Source organism: Nipponia nippon, unplaced genomic scaffold (genome assembly GCF_047370975.1).
Source record: "Nipponia nippon isolate SJK-2023a ecotype South Korea unplaced genomic scaffold, ASM4737097v1 scaffold_5, whole genome shotgun sequence".
Taxonomy (NCBI): Eukaryota; Metazoa; Chordata; class Aves; order Pelecaniformes; family Threskiornithidae; genus Nipponia; species Nipponia nippon.
In genome coordinates this window covers 22,546,555-22,562,453 of record NW_028262369.1, presented here as the reverse complement: position 1 = coordinate 22,562,453, position 15,899 = coordinate 22,546,555, and the positions used below count along the sequence as shown (strand labels likewise).

General features: G+C 42.2%; 1 protein-coding gene across 2 annotated transcripts in view; it reads left to right on the top strand.

The window, feature by feature from the left end:
- DNAJC6 (DnaJ heat shock protein family (Hsp40) member C6) overlaps positions 1-15,899 on the top strand; it is a 52,305-nt gene that overhangs the window by 21,882 nt on the left and 14,524 nt on the right. For both annotated transcript variants that reach the window (XM_087733381.1, XM_087733380.1), the window contains 8 exons: positions 4,509-4,659; positions 5,555-5,604; positions 5,712-5,860; positions 9,929-10,051; positions 12,119-12,252; positions 13,415-13,609; positions 14,018-14,135; positions 15,756-15,835. In XM_087733381.1, the coding sequence (XP_087589507.1) occupies positions 4,509-4,659; positions 5,555-5,604; positions 5,712-5,860; positions 9,929-10,051; positions 12,119-12,252; positions 13,415-13,609; positions 14,018-14,135; positions 15,756-15,835 (1,000 nt within the window). The remainder of the gene's footprint in view (positions 1-4,508; positions 4,660-5,554; positions 5,605-5,711; positions 5,861-9,928; positions 10,052-12,118; positions 12,253-13,414; positions 13,610-14,017; positions 14,136-15,755; positions 15,836-15,899) is intronic.

The window sequence follows — 15,899 nt, the reverse complement described above, 5'->3', positions numbered from 1 at the left end:
GCTTTAATTAAGATTTCTATGCTCTCCAGCCTCCATCCTGTACAGCACAAGGCTGGTGCAGTCAGCAGAGGCTCCTTCAGTTGTAATCCATCCAGAGAAATCCTACCCTTTGGCTGGTGATGAGAAAGGACGGTGATAGGAATGCTACTATATGACATATTTTAGTTTTGTAAGGAGATGCAGCAGGTTGTCGCTTTATTTGGTGACTGCTGGAGGTTTATTCTGAACACAGAATAGTCTCTTCTCAGAGCAGGCGTTTCCTCAGAGCAAGTACCTTCAGCCAGAACAAATACAGACTTCACCTTGTCAACTGAACGGATGAAATGGTCTTTTTTTCATGCTGCTCCATTGACTTGAACCACTTTAGTGAGGAGATAATCGTTGCCATCACCTAACAGAGCTATTCAAGAAGAGCCATCCCATGCATCTCAGGCACACTTTGCAGCACACACCCAGCAGTAAAACAGCTACATTAGAAGTTCCTTTATTAGGAAATGAAAAGGCTGCAGTGAGCATGTGATCCCTCTGAAACCTGTGCAACAAATACAGGTCAGAAGCGTGTCTCTGAAGCGCACTAAGCCTTTCAGGGAATATCCAATAACTGGGTTAATAAAGAGTTCTTGCTGTGTAAAGAACAAGGTGCATCTCATATACATAGAGACTAATTCTCCATAATGAGACTTCTAGACAGCAGCTCCAACCCATGGTCAACGTTATCTGAACTGCTATGTGATAACATGCTGAAAACTGGGATTCGAGCCACGTGGCAGGCTCCTGCTTTGCTCACTTGCAGCAAACTATTTCTACACAGATGAGCTTGCGAGTTCCTGTTTCTGCTGTAGCAGAAGATGCTTTTGGAGCTTGTGTGGGGTCTGTGAGTGTTAATTTTGGCTTTGCCTGCAGCACAAGAAAATGTGCACGTGGAATGCAGTTCCTGGTGGGATGGAGGGGAGGGAGAGAGTGTCGTGTGCCTCGGGCACTTCATTTTAATACAAAATGTGGCTTTTGCCTTTGTGTTAAGGGACAGAACTATTTCTCTCTTCTGAATTTACTACCCAACTCTGGTAGGAAGATCTTTCCTAGCAGGGAAATGCCATTATGCCGCTAACTCAATATCCTGACCAAGCTAGTGGTGATCACCTTATCTGCACAGTGAAACCTGAATCTCCTTCCTGCCAGGTTCCGAGAGGGAGCAATGACGGGGCTCATCCCTTCAGACTTGCCGAGTGTCCTTTGTCCTTCTTCTACCTCAAAACAGGTTGTAGTCCTCTGCAGGCTGGCCAGTGTGCTTGAGGGAAAACTCAACTGCTCTTTTCTCAGGACTTTTATGTTCAAGAAGAGCAAACATATGAAGACAGCTGTCTCTGAGCGTGGTTCAGGGACATGCAATGGCAGCAGTAGATGATGCCTGGCCAGGTGGCTAATTTCCACAAGAGACGTGTGGGACGTGGGGCTCAGTCCTCCCTGTCCTGGTGCCCCGTTCCAGTGGCTGTTGCACATGGCCCAGGGAACCACCGCCGTCCTTTGGAAAGGTCTGCAGTAGCTCTGAAGGTCTCAATTTACAAGAGGGACTTAGCACAGAAATGTTTTATTCAGCAAAAAATGCAGGGGCAGGCTAAGATTTTTAATCCAATTTTTTTTTTACTGTTCCTGAGGGTTTCTGTATATATTGTCAGGTTCATGTGTTAATGCATTAACCCCTTCTGCTCCTCTGCTCCTTTATACATCTTTATGTTTTGTAGGAGATGCTGCCTAGCAGAGGAGCCTTTGAATGTGTTTATTTTGTTCTTCTATGAACAGTTTGTGAAGACTGTATCATTCCTAGTAACTGAGAAAGACTGTCAGCACCGAGGATGTTGCTCTCATCCAGTGACTAAAAGATACACGAGCAAATTACTGCACCTGGTGTAGTACCAAGTGCTGCTATGTTGTAAGCTTCCTCAATAGCTTCACAATAGCTAAGTGATACTTGTCTCATGTTAAATCTTAAATACTAGTTTTGTGCTCTTGGTTAAGTAGCACCAGCTTGCATTTCTTCATTAGACACCCTTCCTGTTTCTCTGTTTTGGTGTACGTAGTACACTTGGAATTAATTGCTGCTGCTTCTTTTACAAATATAGTGAAATTCTCTCTGTTTCTCCTCCTCTCTCCCCGCCCCCCCCCCCCCCCTTAGGTTTGATTTCTAAAGATTCTAGGCTTTTCATACTCTTGAAGCCTTTCTGTTTCTCTCTTACAGCATTTCCAACCATAAAAATGTGTCCAGTACCATTGGTCCTCTGATCACTTTGCCCCCCTTTCCCTGTTCCAAGTTAACACCTTTCTGCCTTCCTTTCTTTTAAAAGTTGACCTGCAGAACTGAAAGTACCTTTTGAACATTATGTCCTCCTTCCACCCCCGGCTCTCCTAGCACAGAGTAATACGAAAGCAAAGTTTTTCAAGAGAGATCAAACACTGATTCCCTACTTGGAAGCCAACAAGCTACTTTTATTTTGTTTTTTTTTTTCTTCCCCCCCTTTTTTTTTTTAATCATACTTGAAGCAGATACTTGCAAGCGGTTTGGCAAAGGAAATATTCCTATGCCTTGAGAAGGCATTTTCTGTTCTGAAGCTGGCAGAGTATTATCTATCTTTTTACAAGCACAATGCAGGGGAGAAGATACAGCCTCTAATTTTACTGGTCTAAGCACATGGATCACATGCATGTGGATCATGACCACATCAGAGTGCATTAAGCACCCTCTGTGCATAGGGGAATGAATAGCATCACTTTACCAATGGAGTCTCCAGTTTAAAGATATATATTATATTTATTGATAGCTCACTCTGGGTTTGAAAGAGTGAATGCCATTTAAATGGGTTTGGTAATCTACGGAGTAAATCAGTAGGAGCTTTTTCCGATGTAGGTTTTGTCATGTTTCTTAATAGTCTGAATACCTCTAGAATATGTCTTCTGGTAATGATGATTATGTGAGCAATATTTCAGTAGCGTATATCTAACACCACTCGTGGACATGCTATAGAAGCAAAGAAGTGATAGCTGTAAGGTCTCTTTGTAAAATATATAATGAGCACTGTCAATGCCACCAGCCTGCCTTAACCATGATAAATCTTCCCGTTTCTGGGTGCTAGTGTAATTAATAATGACGAGCATGTTCATTTTACAGAACAGCTGTCCCATGGCTTTACAGCAGGACAAATGTTCTCAGACTTGCTGGGTGCTCTGGGAAAGGCAACGCTTAGCAGATGCCATCTCGATTATGAGACTACCTGAGAGTGTGGCATGCATTTACGTACGTTGCTTGTTGCTTAATTTGCTGTGCTAGAGGATCTAGGTCTTCTGACTAATCTGATGTAATGAAGTAACAAATGAATAATTAATGTAGTTAAAATTCACTAAGATCAAAATAGTTGAGGCCTAGTGAACAGAAAGCAATTTTTAAGTAGTCAAGAGCTTAATTTGTAGATAATAAGCAGTTAAAATATCATTTTACTAGGTTTGTGTCTAACAAGTCAATTCTGCAGTAAATTCCACATTTACTCAAGTCTACATCCAATTTATTATACTTCTACTTTTCTAAGAATGATGCTATTAACACAGCACTGCTATAATAAGGAAGGCTGCAACAAATTAGTTCTTGGTTAAGACAGTGGAACTCTATTATAATTGCAAAATGCAAACACCTGAGGTGTAAGGCCATTCCACAGTCCACCAAAATAACACTTTAAGCGGCTCTTGGTCTGTGTTAGTCTCCTATTGACTTTGCAGCTTCGTGCCATTACAAACTGTGAAAGAAAAGCTTACCAAGGAGGTCAGCCCCGCTTTGCTTTAGTCTTAGCAATTTGCTGAGTCCTGCACTAAGGCTGCAAACATACAAATATCCAAAAAGGTTCTCATTCTCAGCTGGAAAGTTTAATTCCTGAACGTCCTTCCTCTCTCGCCAAAAACAAACTTTTATCTTCTTCCATTCGAGCACATCTAACTGGACTCTTAAATGACTTAAAATCACGCTGATGACTCCTCCTATATCCATAGAAATGGATAGTCGTAAGACAACCTTCAGTCGTCTAGCTGCATTCAAACTGGCAGCTGTGACAGTTACGCTGAAGAGCTGTTGTACTGCCTTTTTCTTGCCTCTGTGGAGGTGGTTGTTGATTTGGTCTTAGTTGTGATCAGCAAATTAGCTACATGCTGAAGAGCTGGTCTTGCTTTGGGTTGGGTTGAGATGTGAGGGAGCTTGTATGATAGTTATCCATACTGTACTGATGCTAAACAGTCAACCTACATACAATGCTGAGAGTCGATGATGGCTTCTGAGCCCAGCTGGCAAGAATGTGCCACCTCTCATCTCTGGAAAATCATGACTTTAATAAGTAAAATTACTTTTGCTCTACACTAGACATGCAGCAGCACACGTGAATATATTCAGTCTCAATAGAGCAGTGGGTTTGTTGGCTCTGTGGCTTTGTTCCAAGTAAGTGATGTTGGCTTTGGTTTTGTTGTACTTGAAGGTGCCTCATCACCAGACATGGAGTCCAGCTATGGGGGAGGCTTGCTAGATATGGTGAAAGGAGGAGCAGGGAGACTCTTCAGCAATTTGAAGGATAACCTGAAGGATACCCTGAAAGATACATCTTCAAAGGTCATGCAATCTGTTGCCAGGTACAGTACAGCTGAAGCTGCCTAACGCAGGTAAAATCACTAACTGCAAAGTGCCAGTGTTAACTAGCACAGCACAACTTCCAGCTAACCTAATGAAGGAAGGAGGTGAAAATCACAAGTGACTGCTTTGATTCTGTCTCATAATTGGTATTTGGCCTCAAGGAAGCAGGAAAACCAAAGTAAAAAATCTAAACTTCATAGTAAGTGAGCATCAACATCCTGAAATCTGGAAAAGGGCCCCCCAGTGAAAGTGGAGCACTTTGTCTCCCATTCCTTCATTGACCCCTGTGGGGTCCTTCTACTCAGCCACCACTTAAATAGTTTGTCACTGAAAATTGGTTCATGTTGTATGCCTTCTCTCTGCTGTGCCAGGAGACTATTCTTGCTGATGTAACTGTTCGCTTCGCTGAAGCTACCTTTTGAGTTGAAGAAAAAGCTGAGGTGACTTTGCTTTGGTTACCTCTGCTGGCATTGTCCCCTGTGCTTGTCACTCTACCTGCCTCTGAGGGATAGGAGGCTACGATAAATTAAAGAAACTTAATGTATGCAAGACCTCAGAGGCTTTGTGGGATCTGCAAAGTGGCAAACTACTAGAGATTTCTGCTGAAAACTGGCACTGAAAATTAATGACAAAAGGGAAAAGAGACCTTTTTTGCAAGCTTTCGCATCCAGTTAATTGCATATGTAGAAGGGAAGGCTGGGTCACTGTTTGCAGGAAGCTATTTGCACCCTCTTCTTAGGGCATAACGACAAAGTACAAAGAATCAGTTTTAAGATCATTCTGTCCTTGTGTCATAAGCAGATCTCTGTAGGAAAACACTCTTCTGGTTCCTCTAATGTGCTGTCTTCTGTAAATGTGTGCATAATGTCTGTCTCCTACTTTGTCTTCTTTTAGTTACACCAAGGGGGAGCTAGATATTTCATACATTACCTCGAGAATCATAGGTAAGTACTGCTTATCAGAGAAATAAAACTTGTCATATCCCAGGGTTCAGAAGTCCATAAACACGTTATGGGTACACACTCAGCCTGGCTTCTTCTTACGTTTCTAGTGATGTCTTTTCCGGCTGAAGGCGTTGAACTGGGATTCAGGAACCACATTGAAGATGTACGGACATTTTTGGATTCCAGACATCCTGACCACTACACAGTCTTCAACTTGTCACCCAAGTATTATCGCAGTGCCAAGTTTCACAACCGGGTGAGTGTCTTCTGAGAGCTTAACAAGAACAGGGCAGGAAACTTCTTGGGAAAAGGGGGATTAGGTCCTGTTAGTGTCTATCCTGAGCATGGCAGAATGTAAGAAGGTGAAAAAGGAATTATAGATGTTTCTAAGCTGCTGTGGTCATTTCTGAGTTTTAGCTGATGCCTGGGACCACAGGGATTAAAGAGCTGGAAAGTTCAGGGCATAATGCTTGTGTTAGGAGCCTGTGAGAGTAAGTGGCATTGCACGAAGTTGAGCCTGTGCTGCCCTTGGCTCTTACAGAGCTGTTAGAAGCTGCTGCAGAGAAATAACGAGTAAAACGAAAGCACTTTGAAAGAAATTACCAATAAAAGAAGGTAGATTGTTTTCATGTCAAACAATCGTTCAGTTCTGCTTTGATCAAGGAGGAGCCCTTAGCAGGCAAAGCACAGGACTGGAAACTGGATCTAAGGGGCATTTTGGCTCTTCCACTAGTGTATGACTTTAAAAACCCACCTCCACTCTCTGGCCCAGTTTCCTTCTCTAAAACCAGAGCAGTGTACGGAAGCATTGCAAGGCTCTCGTTCATTAATGGCTTTTAGAGGAAATCTCTGTGAAATACTGCTGTTGAAATGCAAGATTAGATCTAATCTTTCAGAAAACTTCCTGTTCTTTCCCTCTCCCACAAGGGAGTGATGATTTTTTTTTTTTTTTTAATTTCTTATCTTTTGGTTACCTTCAACAAAAAAGGCAACAGCAGTTGCCAGGCTTAACCCTCGGTCAAGGTAAGTGAATCTCATGCTGCATAAGCCTAATTTTGTTTCAATTTGAGGTATAGCTGAATCTATCTTCAGCAATTGCTCTGATCACCAGAAATCACTCACTCACACTTGAAGCAAATTTCTCAGTGGCAATTAGTAACCAGCCATGATTTCAAATATGAGTAAATGAACAGGAAAGACTAATTAAAAGATATCAAGGGCTCTGAATCTTCAGTCTCACTTGGTTCTGGTGCATCACTCTTGCTAGGGGTGGGAGGAGAAAGACAGATCTACTTTTGAGAGCCCAGCATTAAACATCTGTTGGTATATTGCTTGGCCTGGCCATAACTCTTCCATCCCCTGTGCTTTATCTCCTACCTTACCCAACAGCTTAACAGATGACTTTTTGTATGTTGCTCTTGAAGCATGACTAGGTGCTTTGAAAGCTATTGCCTTGACACACCGAGGAAGAAAATGATGTGTCTTTTAATATAATACTGTACTTTCAGGTTATGGGCTAGGGAATACTGACTCCAAGTACTTTTCAGGAAAATGAAATGTGCACAACACAGTACATAAGATCAGATGAAACATGGAATAATTATAAATATAAGACTGAACATATATATTGGAAAAAATATTAATGGGCTATCAAGGAGGTGAAGTCACAATAAGAGTATTTTCTGGATGAGGATGCCAGATGAGCTGAAGTTTTGAGACACACATTTGTTTTTTGAAGTGAAAGGCTTTCCTTTCACTTCAATTAATTCCTATCTTCTTTAAAACTTTTTTTCCTAAGATCGAAGTAGGTCACTTTGTTGCATAGTGGTACAGGAGGGAGATGACAGTTAATGTCCTGCTGGGCCATTTTGCTGCCCTGACGTGGCTGTGCAGGGCATGGACCCCCAAGTGCCCAGTCTGTTGAGGAGAAGAGGGGACTATGAACACTAAAACCTGCTGTTCAAATCTGGTTGTGCTCTGTTCTCCTCCTTGCCTCACCTCCCCGGCAGGAGAGGAGAGCTCATGGCTGTTCAAGGAAGTCTGAGCAGTTTGAAAACATGTGACTCAAATATAGCGTTAAACAACAAAACCAAGCTTCAAAGTCCCTGATGGGTCACATTCTTGGCTGTTCCTGCCCTACTGCTAAAGTAAAACAAGCACTGGCTGCTTATTTCCAAAGCTCTAGAAGAATTCCTGTTTCTTTTCTGTAAGGTTGTGTTTCATGAGTGGTGGTGAGGTTACGTTTGAAATAAATGAAATGTTACATAGCGCATATTTAATTTCCTAATTGCAAACCAGCAGGCAGATGTGTAATTATAGGCAAAGTAAATGTATAATCATGGACTGTTGGGAAATGTATATTATTTACTTGATAAGTGAAAATGACTTTTCCAGATGCTTGACAGTGTGTTGTCATGAGGTCTATTCAGAAAATTGTCAGTGAAAGGGTCACTGGTTGTATTAATTTTAACAGCCACTTGGAATCTGAATTGTGTTTTAGTGGTCTAACTGCCAGTGGACCTTGTGCCTCCAGAAGCCTGCTGCAAAAGTAGTTGGGGTTAGGAGAAGAAGACTTTTGCTTGATATAAAATAATAAAACAATTGGTGTGATAATATAAAATAATATATGTCACTTATGGCATCAGTACTCTGGCTCTATTAAAGAATTGAATAAATGTTTATGATCACTCTGTAATTCAGATTTTACAATGGTCTCATAACTGCAGCAGCGCATACGCTGTCGGGTCCGTGGAACAGAAAGTTAACACTGGCTGTTCCTGCACTGGGGGTTACTGCATAGTGAACCGTCAGGTGTTTTGTGCCCCCTCAGCCCTTCCTGAAAATGCACAGAAAAGGAATAGGCAAGGGAAAATCAAGTGTATACAACAGAAGGAATGAAATAAACTACAGCTCTTGAGACAGGAGAAGATGGGGGATGAGGATAATGCTGTAGAGAGGATAAATAGGGAATGGTCATTCACTGCCTTCCAAAGCTTGAGCATGGTTTGACTTACTGGGTAGCTTCTAACAGTGCAAACCTGCACTTGCTCACCCAGTGCGCAGCTGAGTATCAGTAATTGTGGAGACCAAAAACTTTCATGAGTCTAAAAAGCAATTAGACAAATATCTAATTAGATATTAGATTAGACAAAAATCTCCCAGATGTTAAGCAGAGGTCTGCCAACTCTGAAAGGCTGGCAGTGGGATGGATCTGCTGGCTAAGCAGTGCTGCCTGCTTGCTCTGTCCCTGTATCCTCTGGGTGTCATTGGAGCCGTTGTTTGAGACAAAACACAGCTTGATAGTTTTCCAGTTTGAGTCAGTGTTCCTGTTTCTGCTATAAGATGTTGTGCAGGTGTATGTAAGAGAGAACCTTAAATACAAGTTTTATGAAACCTGGAGCACTTCCTTCCTCTGAGAGATGAAACGGTCAGGTATGGAAATCATATGGCTATTTAAGAACATCTGGGCAAACCACCTCCTTCCTGCCCCCAGTTCTCGTTAAGCAGGATTCAAATGTCAGCCGAGAGAGAGAACCAATTCTTTGTCTGAGAACAAGCCTCGTGATGTTTCTCCTTTAAATTTCTTCTAGCCAGGAATGCCTTTTAAAAAAGATATTTCAATTAAAACCAGATGAAACGGAGATGTCTGTAGAAGGCTATTTGATGTGCTGTTTGAGACTGCAAGGACTGTTCTTGAGATAAGTGTTATGACTCACAACCAGTACATTGATGAATAGTAACTAGACATACTTTAGGAGTTGTAGGTTTTCAGCTCTAAAAAGTAATTAATTTTTCTAGCTCATATCTTAACTATACTTATTCAGATATGTTGGGTTTTTTTTTAACAGAAGTTTCCCTTTCATCAGTCTCATATCTGTCAAATAGGGCTTGAAAATCCTATGACACAAAATGACTGAGAACAACAGATGCTCAGTGTCCTTTGAAAATCAGAGGCGTAATTTTTAGGGACAAGTTGTACAAAGGCTTTAGACATAGTGGAAATCAATGCGCTGCTGCGAGACTGGAGTGTTATGAAAGGCCACTCAAGATAATCTCACTTGGAATGTAAATTTTTTAAAATGTATAGTCAATGACAATACATCAATATTACGTTATTTAATTGAGAATCCTTTTTTGTTTGTCTCCTCGTAATTCATGAAAGTCACGGAGCAGAATTATGCATGAGAAGAAATGGAGTAGATTTCAGTACATAACTCTAGGTTGTAAAAGAGAAGTACGTTTCTTTTCAGAAAGCATTTGTAAAAGCATGCATTGCTTAATGTTCTTATGAAGCTGCCTTTTGTTCACTGTGCGATTCCTGCAGGTATCTGAATGTAGCTGGCCAGTACGACAAGCGCCCAGTCTGCACAACCTCTATGCTGTCTGTAAGAACATGCACAACTGGCTACAGCAGAACCCCAAAAATGTGTGTGTCATCCACTGTATGGTAAGTACACCAGAAAGTAACCACATTTTTAGACCTATGAGTCATAAGTCATATTGCACGTTGAGTGTCTGGAGTCTGTGTACAAGGGTGGTGACAATTTCTAAAAGAAAAAGAAATGCAGTAAAATGGACTCCCACAGAAAGGGACATCATCTTCCATGTGCAGCTACATAGCTAAACTGGAAGACCTAACACTGAATGAGAAGCAGGAATGCAAAGCAAGAAAGGTCACAATTGTCCTAGCGGTGAACTACTAGAGGTGATGAGTAGCAAAAAGGTTTGAACTTCACCCGAGAACTGGCCATAAGGATTGTCAGCCTGTTATGGCTTTGCATTTTATTGTAAGTAGTCGCAGGACAAAGTGCAGCCTCTAGACTGAAGGATGTTGGGGGAAAAAACACATAGATAGGAATTCTGTCGAACTGTGAAACTGAGATTGTTAAAGTCTTTTGCAGTCATTACTTGTCAAGCCTGGCTGAAGAAGTCCCATTGCCTTCTGCTCCTCTTCGTGCACCACAGCTGAAACGGTTGCTAAATCCCCCGTAAGGGCTATTCAGTACTGGGCAACGTGTAGATAGGATGCATGAGAGTGGTATGATTCTGTATGGCTAACTTGTAATTTACCCCATACAACCTTTAATATTGACAGCAGTGCCCAAAAGGAGAGTTCTGGTTTGCTCCTGGAGCCTAAATTAAATCTGGGAGGCTGTCAGCCCTGATCAGCATAAACTGGAAGGAACGGGGGAAATGACTGATCCCAAACTGCATAGACCTTAAATAGGAGTCTGGCATTTCTGCCTTGTGTAGCACAGCCAGCAGCTATGGGATATAAATTCCATTCAAACAGAGATGAAGATGCACTTGATGCCTCCAGTCCTGGAAATCTAGCTCAAGAATCAAATTCCTTTACTGTCTTTTGAGCAATGAATATCTGAATAATGCTGTAAAGTACAGGGAATCCTTTTTAACACTTTCTAAGGAGTCTGCAGAAGCCCACTTAGTTTATATCAACCTGAGAGATTTTTTCAGAGCAACTGGCAGGGGCTAAACCTTAAAAAAGCAAATAGCCTGTTAACCTCGAGCATGTGCTCAGGCTCAGCAGGTTACTGGGGTCTGGGTCAGCTCTGGCAAATCCTACAGTATGGCTGGAGTGCCTAAAAGGTGCCTGAAATAAGTAATTGCAAGGAGCCTGTATAACTTTTCACTCGTGTTTCAGACTTTGAGGGTGACTGCCTGTCTGATGGGCAGGTTTCCCACTCCTTCCTTGTAAATGAGCCTTGACTTCTAGGATCTTCTGTCACTTACGGAGCAGGCTCTTGTGCCCATCGCTGCACTGTGAACGTGCATCCGAAACTAAGTAGGCAGCAGACTTGGATTTTGGTGGAAGCTGGTGGAAGGGCTTTTTCTTCTAATTTGGCTCACCAGAGCTGGGGTATGGTCCATATGGCTTATCACCGCATACGCTCCTGGGTATAGCAAGGACCCAGGGCACTGGGGATACTTTGATTCTCTCCTGATCTTTCTGTATTTTTTGTCTAAATAAAACGTAGACTTGTTCAAGAGCCATCTGTAGGTTGAGGGCTCTGGAGCTGTTTGGGTGAGGGAGCCTTGGGCTGGATTTTTTTTGTTTGTGAACACTTCTAGGTTAAATTTCTATTAGAACAGCCTGCAACTGTGGGTGAGGTATAGTCTGACCCCTGTGGTCAGTTCCAGGCCTATGTTTGAAATAATTGTAATATTACAGCTTGGGAGCAGCCATGAAACACCAACATTTGTAGACAAAATGTACTTCTGGGCTTTCAAAACAAGTCTAAACCATTCTCAGCTTTGACTGCTTACTGGATATTATCTTAGCTTTGATCCAGGCCAGTACTGCTCACTGAAGTCCTAGGTATTAAACAAATGATACAGCACTGGAAATTCCTCATCATCATGCAGTCTTAATCCTAGTCTTTCTGGAGAAATTATTTTATGTGATTTAAGGAAGAGTGGAGAGCGTTCTGCTGAAATTTAAAGGCTGTCTCTGATACTTACACATTTTTCTCCCCCCTGCCCCTTTCCTTAACAGGATGGCCGTGCAGCCTCAGCCGTTCTGGTCAGTGCGATGTTCTGTTTCTGTCACCTCTTCTCTAATCCAGGCCCTGCTATGCAGTTGCTGAACACAAAGAGACCTGGAATTGTACTGTGGCCATCTCACAGGAGGTAGAGTATACTGGCTAAAACGCTACGCAAGCAAGCTATATTCCTCACACTAAAAACTGCCCAAGTACCTGTTGTGTGTGTGTTGGCAATGTGTTCCCAGCCCCTAGGCTGAGATAGGCATTTAGATTTCACTTTGTTCCCCAGAAATAAGTGGTAAAGTGGTGATCAGGCACTGGAACAGGTTGTCCAGAGCGGCTGTGGGATCTCTGTCCTTGGAGATCCTTGGCTGGGTATCACCCCCAGCAGCATAATCCAGTTCTGAGATACAGCTTTGAGGTTGGTCCTGCTCTGAGCAGAGAGCTAGACCAGATGATCTTCAGAGGTCTCTTCCAACCTGAATTATTCTATTTCATAAAATAATGCATGTGACCTGAAGGATGTATATGCTGCATGCCCCAGCCTCTCCACTCAGACCAGCCTGAAGGCGCTGGCAGGAGATGACAAACTGAAAACTCCAGAATTCCTATTGCAGCATAAGCAGTACTCATGCATTAGCCATGGTACTTAGCTTTGACAGGTCTTAACTGATGTTTCTGGCCGCTTCCATTTTACCCACATTGATGTAACAGTAATGGAGGAACAAAATCAAATATTGCAATAGCTTTGCTCGCTAGTTTAGGAAAGCTGACAAACCTATAGTTAACAGGGCCTGGGTGAATCCCTCTCCCTATATCAGTTTCATCCTTACAGGAGTTTACACTGTAAAATTGTCTTTTTTACAATTTCCATTAAGCAGAAGAAAAACTGCCTGTCAGAGCAAATCAAAGTTATAGTGTTATGTATGTAATAATAATGATCCTTCAGTACATGACTAACAAAGTAATTCATCTGCTATGTGCATGTAAAATAGAAGGCAAACTTCTACTGGTAAACCAGAAAAACCATTGCTTAGCACTTTCTCTCCTAACAGGTGAGGAGAAGTGGTCTTCAGCTCAGAGCTAAAGGCCAACTTCCTTCCTCTTGAGATCCAGTTCTTGTAATTAAACAGAAATAGAAGCGTAGATTTTGTGCCAGCTGAAAGGACGCTGGAGTCCATGGAAACTCCAGTCCTGGAACTGTGAAAGAATTGCACTTTCACTGGATTTCAGGGTAGACATCAAGTTCGGAATGAAAATTAGTCACCTAGTGTGGAGATTTCAGTAATGGCTTTCTCTGTCTGCAGATACATAGGATACATTTGTGATCTAATAGCAGACAAGCCTGTCATTCCTCACTGCAAACCACTTACTATCAAGTCAGTCACCCTCAGTCCAGTCCCCTGTTTCAACAAGCAACGAAATGGGTGCCGGCCCTTCTGTGACATTCTCAGCGGAGAAACCAGAATCCTTACCACTTCCCAGGAGTATGAAAGAATGAAGTGAGTTGCTGTGATCTCCTACCATCCTTAGGAGCTTAACTCAAGGAGGCTTTCGTTTTGCTGTAATGTGTCTAGTATCTGTGCTGCAGTCATTGCCAGACTGCCTGATAAATGAAGGAGTGCATGTATTAATTGAAAGTTGGTGCCTAGTGTTGAAATAAACTGTCAGAGTGAGTCTGAAGTTGTCATGCAGTGGGATACCTTCATTGAGATAGTTCAGTGCTGTATTGGTTTCCCCTGGGAAATGTTTCTGTTTCAACTAAGCCTAGCATTAAGCAGAGCACTGAAAGTAACTTCTGTGTGCTTGGCCTGAATGAGATGATAGCTTTTATGTTGACATTGTTGATGAGTGGTAATGGCATTGTGGAAGGGAGCTTAACTGTGGATTTCCTTCTCTTCCTCTCAAAGAGAATACCGTGTGCAAGAAGGGAAAGTCCTAATTCCACTGGGAGCCACAGTCCATGGAGATGTTGTTGTTTCTGTCTACCATATGAGATCAACCATTGGGGGACGCCTTCAAGCAAAAGTAGGAGTTTGTTTAATTTCTCTTGCATGATAGAGGCAATGTAGCTAACTAAGAGGTGGCTGAATATGGGGTCTAAGAATGCACATGGCACTTGTGATGAAAGTTTCCTTACTTGACAGTAGACGTAACAAATTTGAGCAGTGCCAAGTGAAAACAAAGAGCTGCATATGGAGCAGTCCACAATACCTCTTGTATCTCTTTATGGAGATGGTGTCTACTGATAGGGTGTAGGATCCTTCCAGCTGATGTAGAAGACAGAAACTGCCCATCAATAACCAGCTCAGGCAAACCACAACCAAAGCCTCTACTTACGCACTCTAAGAAGACGCAAGATTTTCTTCTGCTCAATTTAGAATGACTTGCTGAGCTATTGCTCCTGCATGGTGTCTGTTTTGCTTGCTCTAGAGCAGCCTTCACCTTTTTTGGTCATTAGGGCAAAAAGGCAATTTGTGTGGATTGGTGAGTCATGGGGATAGGAAAGACCATTTAAGCCGCAGGCTGGTCAGACAGACACCCTCTTCATAGCCAAAAAGCCTCTTAATACTAGCAGATCAAAGAAATGGGAGACAGTGGAAACTGGGGAGGGAGAATTGAGGGGTGCTGGAGTGAGCAGACTCTGACGTCTCCTTCCCATAACGTAGGAGCAGTGCTGAAAGTGAAAATATGTATTCGTCCATGATGTTCTAGGCTTTGAGACAGACTTTAAAATGCTGTTCTCTGGCTCTTGTAATTGTGGAAGAGGAATTTGGAAATGAAGTCTGTTCAGACTAGAAAACTTGGATCTGCAAAAACTGAATCAGTAGTTGCCATACACTAAGTTGCTCCATTAACCTTTGCAGTGATGACAGTTGATTGGCTCACTCGGTGAAATAACCTGTTTAAATAGTAGTGCCTTAAGCACAAAAAGTGAGGGAAGAACCAAGTTTTGTCCTACCTGCTTTGAGTACGACCTCATTTGCTCCCTGCAGATGGGTGCTGCATGGCTGGTCAGGCAGAAGAGCTCCTGGACCCCCACAGCTGGCTGGGTGTGGTGGCTGCATTCTTCAACAGTCACTCTAGCCACTGATACTTTAATCTGAGATCTTGATAATTTTCCTGATGATATGTTTGAAACCTTAGTATTCAAGTCACAGAGTGACCCATGAATGTTTTTTCTCTTCTTAATTTATTGGTGCTGTTTGCTGTACAGATAACACTTTACTGAAGCCTCTACTGCAAGTTAAATGGTCTTATATTTTCCTGGGGTACGCACCTGTTGCTCCAATGTATTCAATGGAAACAGATACCAGTTTCATTTAGGAGCTAAAACGTCAAGTAGATCCCAGAAATGAAGACAAGCAGGGGATGAAGGCATATTCCTGAACACTGTGAAGGCACTCTGCTGTGTGGAGGCAGCAGCAGCAGAATTTAAGGCAGATGGAAATATTTGGGTTTGAGAAGGAAAAGCTCTGCTTTCTGTGGAACAGGCAGAATGAATTAGCTTATATAGCAGTTATAATTAGTCTATATAGTAACTGGTAGTAAGGTAGACTTAACTAACTGTCTGCATGTGCTATAAACAAATATTTTAATTTAATGAACTTAAGCATTTGTTCAGTCTGGTGCTCTGTATTTTTTCAGATGACCAACACACAAATATTCCAAATTCAATTTCATACTGGATTCATAGCCCTTGGAACAACCACACTAAAATTCACCAAGTGAGTATTTTAAGCTGAACATTAATCAAACCTGAAGCATAAAAGCCTTATGAAGGCTGAAGGA